Source organism: Ipomoea nil, unplaced genomic scaffold, assembly GCF_001879475.1.
Source record: "Ipomoea nil cultivar Tokyo-kokei standard unplaced genomic scaffold, Asagao_1.1 scaffold2280, whole genome shotgun sequence".
NCBI classification, from domain to species: Eukaryota; Viridiplantae; Streptophyta; class Magnoliopsida; order Solanales; family Convolvulaceae; genus Ipomoea; species Ipomoea nil.
In genome coordinates, this window is record NW_017618708.1 from 3,418,415 (window position 1) to 3,431,590 (window position 13,176).

Sequence of the window (13,176 nt, forward strand, 5' to 3'; positions counted from 1 at the left end):
TTATGTCCACATAAAATTCCTTAACAATGGCATTTTCCAAATTCGAGATGCCTCACAGGAATCCAATATAACACCACATCCACGGACAATAAAACTTTGCATATTCCAATGCTCAAAGAGCTTTAGTTTAAGAGTGCCTACTTTTTCACTTAGGGACAAAGCTAAGTATCTCAAGTGAACAAGATTTGCCATATATAGCATCTTATCTTCAAAGTTCCAGAATCCAAGCTTCATGTCTACTACTCTTAATAGTTTGAAGTGACAAAGCACCTTAATGCTGAAATCAATATGATCAACAGAGTGTAAGGAATGGAATTTGTCAAAGCACTTAGATCCAACTGGAATATAGTAACATCCAGGTTTAATACTTATCCAAGGACAAGCTTTTGAAAACAAGTGATGTGATTTCCTCTTGTAAAATGGAAGTTTTACTAGTCCAGCAACAGCACCATGATAATCATTTCCAATGACATTCAAGAGATTTTCACATCGAGCTTCTCTTAAGCACAAGTCTCGCAAAAGATCATGCATCCTAATTGTCTTGATTTTGCCATTATAACTCTGTTTACCAACTAGAACAAGACTTCTATCAACAAGATCTTGCAAGCATTCCGTGGCCACTTCCTCCAGATTCTTATTGTTCACTGCCTCGAGAAATCCCTCTGCTGCCCACAACTTAACTAACTTCTTTACCGGGATTTCATAATCTTCTGGAAAAACCCCAAAATATAGAAAACAAGCTTTAGAGGGGTGTGGTAATTGGTTGTAACTCAAAGATAGTACACTTGAACATGCTTCAATAGAATCACCAATTACACTTTCTGCAACATTCTTCCACTTTTGGCTTAAAGCAAGCGCCTAGGGCGTGGTATGGTTGCATTGATTCATATTTTGTTGAAAGTGGTTTTATGAGATGTCCTCATGAACACACTTTGTATGTCAAATGCACGGATTCTGGTGATATTGTTCTAATCTGTCTGTATGTTGATGATCTGGTTTTTACTGGAAATAACTTGAAGTTAATCTCAGAATTCAGGGAGGCACTCATTAAGAGGTTTGAAATGACCGATATGGGTCTTATGTCTTACTTTCTTGGCCTTGAGGTTGTTCAGATGGATGGTGGAATCTTTATTTCACAAAAGAAGTATGCTGCTGATATTTTGAAAAAGTTCAAAATGGAAAACTCCAAACCAGCTTCAACTCCGGTAGCTGAAAAGTTAAAGGTGTCCAAAGATGAGTGTGGTAAGAATGTGAATGTTACGTCTTATAAAAGCTTAATTGGAAGTCTGAGGTATCTGGTGGCAACAAGGCCAGATATTTCTTTTGGAGTTGGGATACTTAGCAGATTCATGGAGGAGCCAAAAGAATCACATTGGGCTGCAGCAAAGCGAATTCTGAGATATGTCAAAGGTACGAGTAATGATGGAATTTTTTACTCTACTAATGAAGCTGTGGAACTTGTTGGGTACACAGACAGTGATTGGGCTGGAGATATTGAGACCAGAAAAAGCACATCAGGATATGCTTTCTATCTTGGTTCAGCCATATTTTCTTGGTCTTCAAAGAAGCAGCAGATTGTAGCACTTTCAACCGCAGAAGCAGAATATATTGCAGCAGCAAACTGTGCTACTCAAGCAGTTTGGTTGAGGAGAATTTTGGAGTTCTTACAACACAAGCAGGAAGCACCAACAACTATTTTTTGTGACAACAAGTCAGCAATTTCGTTGTCCAAGAATCCTGTCTTTCATGGTCGCAGTAAACACATTGATATCAAGTATCACAAAATCAGAGAACTGGTTGCTGAAAAACAAATCAACATTGAGTATTGTTCGAGTGAATGTCAAGTTGCAGATATTTTTACGAAGCCGTTGAAGACAGAGACATTTCTTAAATTGAAGAAGGATATTGGGATGACCAATATATTCAACTTGGTTTAAAGGAGGCAATGTTATAATAATAATAATAATAATAATAATAATAATAATAATAATAATAATAATAATAATATTATTATTATTATTATTATTATTAGTAATATTAAACCAAGTAGTTAGTTAATTGGTTAAAAATAATGGGAGTAATTATAGGTGCAGTACATGGCCATGATGTTAGCTTTACATGGAGCATTAACTCCTTTATTTTAGCATTTGAATTATCTTATCTAGTATAAATAGATTTGTTATTCAAGCATTTCTAATCATCAATAAAATTATCTATTCCTCTCTCTCTCTTCTCAATATATATAAATATAATATATAGATATATTATATTTAATATATATTATAGATATATTATATTATATTTAATATATATTATATTAAATATATTATATTTAATATATCTAACAAAAATCGATAGTATAAATAAATACTAATTTTTGTTTAAAATTCTCTAATTCTTCTTAATTCTCTTTTGGGTAGTATTGTCATTGTCTTCATCTTCAGTTCATGTCCTATTTTTATATTTTTTTCTTTTTTCTTTTATTAGTAGTGTGTCATGTGCAATTGGGTTACTGGTGGTAGCATAGAGGGATTCATTGTGCAATGAGATTATGGTGTAAGAAGCTTTAGATTTGCATTGTTGTGTATATGATGATTAGAATCTTAGTTGTACTATTAACTCTTTATCTTACAAATACCTGCTGGAAAAAATAGCTTAAAATGACATAAAATGGCATGTTAAGTTGCTATTTTGTGGTACAATTATCAGTGGGGTCCACTTCCGATTTGGGTCGGGTCAAAGTGGATTCGGATTCTTCGTAGTGAGACGAAGAGATTGATATATTGTACGTTCAAAACGGATAATGGGTGGCCTTGCGGGCTAAGTTATGCCAAACGACTGTAGTCTCGGCCATGGTCAGGCCGAAACAGTTGTCTCGGCCTTGCGGGCCGAGACAGTAAAAGGGCCGGCCGAAACTTCCAAGTGGCCTGGTGGTCGAAACTGGAAGTTTCGACCTACACGAACCTGTGCAGTTTTGTGACCGTTGGGTGTTCAAATCTACTGTTGCGGAATTAATTTTTGAAGTTAATTCCAATTTTTAATTTTCGAATTGAAACCCAAGTTTAAGGCTGCTGTTACAGGAAAGTGGAGGGGTGCCCTTAAGTGCCTAATAAAAGCTATTTAAATCCTTCACCCCTATATAAGGAGGAGTTGGGCAGTAGAGTTTTACACACAGAATTACACAACACGAAAGTATAATTTTCCAGCTTCAAAATCTCTGCTTCTACTCCTTCTTAGCCATACTGTGTTCATAGCTTGTCTTGCTCGCCAGATTCCTTGTTTGAGTGCTCAAACATTGAATCACTAGCAAATTTTATCCTGGGAAGCCTAGGCCACAACACTCCTAGCATCTTTGGGAGGTGGCAAATAAGGTTTTAAGGAAAGAGTGCTCAGTTGACTCTTGCAAAAACCCAACACCAAACACTAGCCAAATCTCTTCATCTTTTCTTCCCATCTTTCCAGAAAATAATAGTCATATTTTTATTTGATTATTATTTGTTTTCTACCAACGGTTCCTACAATACCTATTGATATTTGGTAGTGGTAGTTTTCTCCTACATGTTTCATGTGTTGTGATATATGTGTCGTAGGTTGTCATGTGAAAGTATTTAACAAAATATTAAAATTTATTATATTTGTATAAAATACTTGGTAAATAAATATATATAACATATTTTGTATTATAACTTTGATATTTAATTACAAGATAATGCAAAAAGAAGACAATGGACAATGTAGTGAATATAATAAATTTGAAGGTAATGAATCTTTGAATTGTAGAAAATAAAAATATTATAACTAATGAAATTATATCTCTTTTTAAATTTTTTATAATGAATAATTTTTTTTTTTAAATAAAGGCATTATAGACATCAAATTCTAAACTAATTAAATGCGTATGCATTATTTTTTGTTGTAACTACTAATTTATTTAATTTAATAAGAATAATAAAGTGGCGTACATACTTTTCATCAACAATAATGAAATCATTGATTTTTTTAAATTTACCTTCATTGTTTTAAGAGTTTGTCAATGACAATTTTTACAATTCTTATCAATAGAGGATGATAATAAATAATAAATAATTCAAAATATATAGTTACAATATATATTGTTATAATAATATAGTAAAAATTAACTTACAAATTTCTTTAGAAGTTTTCATGCATGGATAAAATTCTGACGTGTAAATTGTTCAATTGGAGCCAGTGAGATGTCAGCATTGTCAATTCTTTGGAAAATGGTCCTACCGTTTTAGAGTCCAGGTCTAATTGTATTTATGACAAACAAGTTTGTAGTTAGGTCGCGCAGGTCTAAGAATGATGTAAGAACAATTTTGTCCAATAAAAAAATAATAGTATAATATTTGTAAAGTAATGTACAATTGTACCATTATAAAAATACATTAAAAAATATTAATATCATAATAACCTAAATCATACCAATAATGCAAAAGTATAATTAAAATATTAAGTTTTGTTCTAATCTAAATAATCAAAAGAAGATTAATTAAATGGGAAAAAAAAAAAAAACTTAACCTAAATTTGTTTTATTTTTTTATTTTTTTTTAATAAATGCATAAAAATCAAATGATTTTTAAGGTTCTTGGATTTATAATCTTTAATGCTTAACTTTGAATGTTATGTATTTAGTCGGACTAATTATTTGACTAAAGTTTATGTTAAATTTTATATTATATTCGTAGTATATGTTTAACAATTATGCCAACCTTAATTGGATGAGGTTCGAACCTAAGGTATTTCTTATAGAAATTAATGAGTAAGTTAAAAATAATAAATAGTTAACGGAATAGTCTGTTAGTTTATACTAACAAAATTTAGGTTATTTAAGAGAAAAAAATAATATAATAGAAGATAAATAAGAAAAATCATTAAAAAAAATAATATCAACCATTCATTTTAAAAAAACAATAGCACCCACTATATATATATATATATATATATATATATATATATATATATATATTACAACAAATTCATTCCGTGCATTGCACGAGTGAAAATACTAGTAAGTAATAAACAAAATACCCAGTTCTGTCTTGGTAACTTGTTTAAGAATAAATGGATCATCCAATTAAGGTGTTTGCAAAGAAGACATTGCTCTTTCATCCTTGAGCTCCCCACTTAGCTTCTTACAAAGTCTATCTCAGATGGGCAACGTAGCATATCCTCCTCAAAGCTTCAAATTAAAGCGCTTTACTTGCATAGTAACAGGTAGCTTTCCCTTCATCTGCAAAAGAGACTCACTCTGGCATGGATTGCATGCCTTCATGTATGAGAGGACAAGAAACTCGATCTCATACTCAGATCCAAGAGTCTGATTGCAAATGCAGCATACCTGCCCTTATTCATTCTCTACCTTCCTTCTCATCACATCCTTCCTTTGAGATGTTTACTTTTATCAATACTGGAAATAATAAATTAAGTTATTAAAAAAAAAAAAAAGTAGGTGAACGCCCATTTATATAGGTAAGGAAATATGAGATAAAGAAAATTGAGAGAAACCATGCACATAATTATTGATTGCAAAGGAATTGCAAAGAGTTTAGATAACATGAAATGTGAAACAGTCAGAGATATAATATAATTGAGGCAGGGATAGAAAGAGACCCAAATATATTTAGAACGAACAAGGAGGGCTTCATTTCCATAGCTTTGCTGCTCATCTTGAATACGCTTTGCAGAAGTCAAAAGGGAATCCCGGCAGTTATTTAATTGAATCAATTCAAGTGAGGTAATATCGGCAAACGTAATAGGGATCTCTTCCAAGTGACGGCAATCATGTAACTCTAAGTGTTGAAGCACAGGGAAATGATCACCCACAACATTCCAATCTTGGAAACATATGCTTTCAATTACCAACCTTTTCAATTGACGGAACCCTCCCTCAGATGTCTCCCACTTTTTGCCTTGGCAAGCATCTATCAATTTTAGAATTTCTAAATTCGGCAACATACCAATAAGCCTCATATCACTCCATGGCAACCTAGTCTCAAACAATTTGAGCTTCTTAAGATTTGGTAGAAAACTAGTTGCCCATGGGATGCCACTACTAGAAAGTTCGAGATGCCACATTTTGATGCTTAGTTTCTCCAGCTGCCCCAAGTGCACAAAATTATAGAAACCATCTGAAATTTCATTTTCAAAATCCTCTAGACCTTTAATTCCCAATTTTTTAAAATTTGGAATCCTTCTAAAAAGATCCTCTGTACAACACTCCGGATGCAACCAAGATATAGTCTCTATGTTTCTATGAACAACCTCTGAAGCCTCTAATGTAAAAGGATTTATGTCCACATAAAAATTCCTTAACAATGGCATTTTCCAAATTCGAGATGCCTCACGGGAATCCAATATAACACCACATCCACGGACAATAAAACTTTGCATATTCCAATGCTCAAAGAACTTTAGTTTAAGAGGGCCTACTTTTTCACTTAGGGACAAAGCTAAGTATCTCAAGTGAACAAGATTTGCCATATATAGCATCTTATCTCCAATGTTCCAGATTCCAAGCTTCATGTCTACTACTCTTAATAGTTTGAAGTGACAAAGCACCTTAATCCTGAAATCAATATGATCAACAGAGTGTAAGGAATGGAATTTGTCAAAGCACTTAGATCCAACTGGAATATAGTAACATCTAGGATTAATACTTATCCAAGGACAAGCTTTTGAAAACAAGTGATGTGATTTCCTCTTGTAAAATGGAAGTTTTACTAGTCCAACATCAGCACCATGATAATCATTTCCAATGACATTCAAGAGATTTTCACATCGAGCTTCTCTTAAGCACAAGTCTCGCAAAAGATCATGCATCCTAATTGTCTTGATTTTGCCATTATAACTCTGTTTACCAACTAGAACAAGACTTCTATCAACAAGATCTTGCAAGCATTCCGTGGCCACTTCCTCCAGATTCTTATTGTTCACTGCCTCGAGAAATCCCTCTGCTGCCCACAACTTAACTAACTTCTTTACCGGGATTTCATAATCTTCTGGAAAAACCCCAAAATATAGAAAACAAGCTTTAGAGGGGTGTGGTAATTGGTTGTAACTCAAAGATAGTACACTTGAACATGCTTCAATAGAATCACCAATTACACTTTCTGCAACATTCTTCCACTTTTCCACCTTCTCCTCTGTCTTGGAGAGAAGACTAGCTACTAAAGTAATAGCTAGAGGTAATCCTTTACATTTCTTCACTATGTCTTTACCAATTTGCTCAAACACCGAAAGAAATTCTGTTTTACCAAACACATTGCAGTAGAGATTCCAACTTTCATTGGCATCTAAGAAAGACAGGTTAATGATAGAGTTACCTGAAGTAGCAGCATATTCAGCCACCTCTCTCAGCCGAGAAGTCAATAGTATACGGCTTCTATTATTATCATCTGGAAAGCACCTTTGCACACTATCCCAAGCTTCTATGCTCCATATATCATCTATCACTATCAAGTATCTCTGACCCTTCAAGCGTTTACGCAGGCTTTCTGCTAATTGGGCTTGGTCATTGCTGCTTTGTTCATCACTTGATGCACTAACACAACCAATAAGGCATCTGAGCATTTGCACCACGGTATACTCTTGGGATACAGTAACCCATGCTTGCTTGTAAAAATAAGATGTAATTGATGGATCCTTGTAGACTTCCCCAGCTAAAGTGGTCTTGCCTATTCCTCCCATGCCAACGATTGATACAACTTGGAGCTGTTCAGCTGATTGTCGCCTGAGCTTATCCAATACCGTCTTGAGTTCCTTGTCGCATCCAACCATTCTACTGTCAAACTTTGAAGCGATTTTGGAAAATTTACTCACATGAATATTATTCTGGCGTTCTGGATCAGCAAGCGGCGATGATGTTGAAGCAAGGAGTAGTCCACTTCGTCGCATCATTTCACCTTGTGATGGACCCTTTGCACTAATTTTAATCAACTCCTTGAGGTAATCAGTCTGTTTTACTGCTTGATTGAAGATTCCACGAAGCCTGAGAAGGGAAGCCTTTATACGAATACGCTTCGTCCAACCCTTTGCTAGATATATGCCACTCAACTCCATCTCGATCCTTTCTTCAGCTTTGAATGCTACATCTCTCATCTCTGCCTCTAAACGTTTCATCGCCGAATTATCATAGGCGATCTCAGATTTCTCAAGAACTTCTTGGAGGAAACCAAGATTTTCATGGAGAGATTCAACTATCTCTTGGTTGTCTTGAACAGGGAAGCTTGGTTGTGATTGCAAGAAGTGTAGATGGAGTGTTCCTTTAAGCGAAGTTACAGCAGCATAAGCCATTTGCGATAATCTGATCAGAGCAGAGCAAAGAAGAAATGAAATATGTGATGCAAATGAAATATGTATGTATATATATATAAATATATATATATATATATATATATATATATATATATATATATATATACTAATAAGAGCCAAGAGAGTTAGACCTATAATGGGTAGAAAAAATGGCGGTCAAAATTTTTAATCAAATGAATGGCTCAGATTGATCATATTTTAATTTTTCTTTAAGATTTTCTAATTTATTCTTAATAAATATGATTATCCGTTAACTTTTCCGTTAAATATTATCTTTTTCGTTAATTTCGGTTAGTTCACCGTTAACTTATTCATTGATTTCAGTAAGAAAGATCTTAGGTTCGAACCCCATCTCAATCAAAGTTGGCATAATTAGTACTTTATTTTACTCTTATTAAATTACTAGTTTTTGTACGCGCTTTGCGCGAATGGGATAATGCCCAATAATTATCTTTAAATAATTATTTCAAAGTATATGAATGCAATAATATATAAGAGATGTTCATGCATAGGTAAATAAATGTTGAATTTGTTTATTTAAATCGGTAATTTAAAGTATATACAAGATAATATATGAGAGATTGATTATAATTGTCACTAAAATAAATGTTTGCAACTTTGTAATAACGTTAGTCTAAATACTTAGTCTTAAAGCGATAGTCTAAATAAATACTACTTTTGATTTAAATTTTTTTTTTTTTTTTTTTTGAAAGCTGATTTAAATTTTTCTAATTCTTCTTAATTCTCTTTTGGTTAGCATTGTTATTGTTTTCATCTTCAATAGTGTGTCATGTGCAATTAGGTTACTGGTAGCAGCATAGAGGGATTCATCATACAATGAGATTATAGCGTAGAAAGTTTTAGATTTGCCTTGCTGTGTATATGACTGAGATTTTAGTTGTAATATTAACTCTTTAGCGTACAAACACCTATATTGGTATTTAGTAGTGGTAGTTTTTTCCCTACTTGTTTCATGTGTTGTGAGATGTGTGCCGTAGGTTATCATGTGAAAGTATGAACAAAATATTAATATTTATTATATTTGTATAAAATACTTAGTAAATAAATAAATAAATAAATAAATAAATAAATAAATAAATATATATATATATATATATATATATATATATATATATATATATATATATATATATATATATATATATATATATATATATATATATATATATATATATATAACATGTTTTGTATTATAACATTGATATTTAATTACAAGATAATGGAAAAAAGAAGACAATGAACAATGTAGTGAATATAATAAATTAATAAATTTGAAGGTAAGGAATCTTTGAATTGTAAAAAATAAAGATAATATAACTAATGAAATTATATTTCTTTAAAATTGTTTATAATGAATAATTTTTTTTAAATAAAGCATTATAGACATCTAATTCTAAATTAATTAAATGTATATGTATTATTTTTTATTGTAGCTACTAATTTATTTAATTAATAAGAGTAATAAAGTGTGGTACATACTTTTTTTCAAGAATAATGAAATCAATGATTCTTTTTAATTTCCATTCCTTGTTGAGACAAATTGTTTTGAGAGTTTGTCCATGACAATTGCTACAATTGCTGTCAATAGAGAATGATAATAAATAATTCAAAATATATGGTTACAATAGATATTAATATAATGATATAGTAAAAATTAACTTACAAATTTCTTTTGAAGTTTTCATGCATTGATAAAATTTTGATGTGTAAACTTGCTCACTTGGAGCTCGTAGGATGTTAACATTGTCAATTATTTGAAAAATGATCCTACCGTTTTAGAGTTCATGTATAATTGTATTTATGATCAACAACTTTGTAGTTAGGCCGCGTAGGTTTGACAATGATGTAAGAACAATTTTGTCTGATAAAAAAAATAATAGTAGAATATTTGTAAAAAGTAATGTACAATTGTACCATTATAAAAAAAAGTACAAAAAATATTAATACCATAATGGCCTAAATCATTCCAATAATGCAAAAGCATAATTGAAATATTAAGTTTTGTTCTAAATAATCAGAAGAAGATTAATTAAACCAAAAAAAAAAAAACACATAACCTAATTTTTTTTTTAAATAAAAAATTCAAGAAAATCAAATGATTTTAAAGTAGTTCCTGATTTATAATCTCTGATGTTCAACTTTGAATGCTATGTATTTAGTCGAGCTAATTATTTGACCAAAGTTTATGTTAAATTTTATATATATATATATATATATATATATATATATATATATATATATATATATATATATACATTTTAATATATTCATAATATATGTTTAACAATTATGCCAACTATACTTGGGATGAGGTTCAAACCTAAGACCTTATATAAATTAAGAGTATGTTAAGAATAATAAATAGTTAACGGAATATTCCGTTACTAAAGTTTAAACTAACGGAATTTAGGGTTATTTAAGGGAAGAAAATAATATAATAGAGGGTAAATAAGGAAAATCATTAAAAGATACTAAAATCAAAATAATATGAACCATTCATTTTAAGAAACAATTAGTACCGACATTTTTTTTGTTCCAGTTAAGGGCCTAACATTATTCACTCTTATTAGATTTGTAGAAATAATAATTTAGTAGCTACAACAAAAAATTATTATTATTATTATTATTTAAAAAAAATAAAAAATATAATTAAGCTAACCATATTAACTACTTGGGGGATTCATTGACAAAAAGAGCATTCAAATCATACAACAAATTGAAGTGAAAAATTATCTCGCAATGTCCTTGTTCGGAAATAAACAATTAGCTCTTCAATATAGTTTATATTTAATATTTTATGCCCTAATTTTTATTTGCTCTCCCTTATGTCCCGTATTTGGTTTCAACCATACATATACAATTATTTTATTAACAATTATAATCAATCTTGACTATATTATCCTGCAGAAACTTAGAATTGACTATCTAAATACGCAAATTTAATATTCAATTATCTATGCATGAATAATTTCAATATAATTTTGGCTTGATATACTTTAAATACTTATTTAAAAAAAAAACATTAAGCATTATCTCAATTGCGCCTAAAAAACTATTACATTTATAAATATTCAACACATTGTCAGGTAGATATTAAAAAAAAATTAAAAAAGAAATGTTTAAATTTTTCCACCGAGGAATCCCCAAATTGAAGCTTCTTGCTGTTCATATTAATGAAATCCCCAAATTGAAGTTTGTAGCTTTTCATCATATAAATAAGAACAGGAAGAAGAAGAAGAAGAAGAATACCTAAACCAGCATTAAGAAATCCAGTCTCTCTTCACCCTATCGATCACCACAATTGAAGCAAATAGCTAAGCTTATCGATCTCCACATGGCGGTAATTGAGTCCTTAGCTTGAAGAAACCAGATGGCGGCTGAGGATGATGGTGGGGCCACTACTTCTTCTTCTTCTTCTTCCTTGCTTGTTGCTGCTAAGGACTTTGTATTGTATGGCTGTGAATTTTGTTGTTCGACGCCAAACAGATCTGTTGGAACATGGCGCTCATTTCATATGATCGAGTTGAGAATTCAGGTAGGTGCAATTTAATAAGAAGAGGGATCAAATTTTCTATGGAAGAAGTGAGGCTAAAATACCTCATTATTATATTATGCCCATCATGTGCAGAGCTGAAATTGATTAATTTAATACTTAATTTTGTTGGGGCAATTTCTTTCCGCCAGCTGCGCGTAGTGGGAATAATAATGGTTGGGTTGGATTTCCCTCTTATGTGGTAAATAGTTTAATTTGGACTAAGTATATTTTTGTATTTACTATAACAGATATTTGTTGAATTTTTAAAAGTTGCTTGGCGGTGGAACTGTTCGACAGAAGTCAAGAAGAGGAAGTTTCTTTTTCTTTATTTCACACTCCTTTTGCATAGGTGTGAAAATTTGAAAAAATGGATTTCTTTATTCCATCCCCATTTCTGCGGTTAGCATGAAATGAGGTAAAATTAATTGCCTTTGGTTGATATATACATACTCTACTACTTTCATTGTGCAGAGGTAGAAGATAGTAGAAAATAGAGAGAGAAACATTTTCTCAAAAGTCTTCCTTCATTTGGGAGTGAAGGGGAAAGGAAATCATTTCATTTGTTTCATCCTCCATTTTGACGCAGTTCGTGGCGTTGGTTTGCCGAAACTCTTGGGTACTAATCAAATATTTGTAGAGGTCAATCAACTCGTTTGTTCCTGACATCGTTTGGTAATCTCGTACTATTTATATTCATTTTATCATATTTGTGGTGGTTGAATATTTGGAGTACGAGATATTATTCTTTCTAGCCTGTGAACATAATAGAATGTATTTGGCCTAGTATTGTTGTATTTGATGATTTTATGATATATGACTCGTGTGATAGTCTGAAACTTTGTACCCGAAATTTGTTATAGTGAAAACTTTATCCCGTGATTTTTCCTCGATTTGGGGTTTTTCACGTAAATCATGTGTCTCTTGTGTTTGTTATTTATTTAGACTATTTTGTACTATTTCGTATTTGTGCTCTTATCGATTCTGTGATTTTATTTGTCACAGGCAAAGGGATTTTTCCCAACAATAATTAATATAATTCAATTTCCATTTCTCAGCTCCTCATGTGATTAAGGCAGCGCAAGTGGAATACGTACTTAAACTCCTACTAATTAATCCATTTTAGATGGAAAAATCAGCTGAGATGAAGAAATAACAGCAACTTCATATCAGAAGCAGAAACCATAATAATTTAAGATGCAACACACTACGTATTGAGTCAAATTCATGTACATCAATTAGGGGGAAAATTATTGTCCATACAGTGTTGTTTAGACCATAACAAAAAA

General features: G+C 31.4%; 2 protein-coding genes across 6 annotated transcripts in view; both read right to left on the minus strand.

Annotated features, from left to right (window-relative positions):
• LOC109150798 (putative disease resistance RPP13-like protein 3) lies at positions 1-5,293 on the minus strand. Its single transcript, XM_019298775.1, has 3 exons — positions 5,222-5,293; positions 427-858; positions 1-384 (listed from the first exon to the last, which is right to left on the minus strand). Exons 1-3 carry the CDS (start codon positions 5,291-5,293, stop codon positions 1-3), a joined length of 888 nt encoding a protein of 295 aa, XP_019154320.1.
• LOC109150892 (putative late blight resistance protein homolog R1B-16) overlaps positions 5,019-13,176 on the minus strand; it is a 23,006-nt gene continuing 14,848 nt past the window's right edge. Inside the window, exons 1-3 of one of the 5 annotated variants that reach the window (XM_019298889.1) lie at positions 11,605-11,688; positions 5,632-8,323; positions 5,019-5,428 (exon numbers count right to left, since the gene is read on the minus strand). In XM_019298889.1, the coding sequence (XP_019154434.1) occupies positions 5,423-5,428; positions 5,632-8,313 (2,688 nt within the window). In that variant the 5' untranslated portion in view covers positions 8,314-8,323; positions 11,605-11,688 and the 3' untranslated portion in view covers positions 5,019-5,422. Of the gene's footprint in view, positions 5,432-5,631; positions 8,343-11,604; positions 11,689-13,176 lie in introns of those variants that run through there. The other 4 variants (XM_019298887.1, XM_019298886.1, XM_019298888.1 and 1 more) reach the window with 4 other exon arrangements.

Bases quoted from the DNA above. Each gene is read 5' to 3' on its own strand.
- LOC109150798 (XM_019298775.1), bottom strand. From the start codon at position 5,293: ATGAAGGCATGCAATCCATGCCAGAGTGAGTCTCTTTTGCAGATGAAG. The intron at 859-5,221 runs GTAAAGCGCTTT...ACCACGCCCTAG, and splicing joins AGCTACCTGTTACTATGCAA to GCGCTTGCTTTAAGCCAAAA. The intron at 385-426 runs CTTCCATTTTAC...TTGTTTTCAAAA, and splicing joins CTGTTGCTGGACTAGTAAAA to GCTTGTCCTTGGATAAGTAT.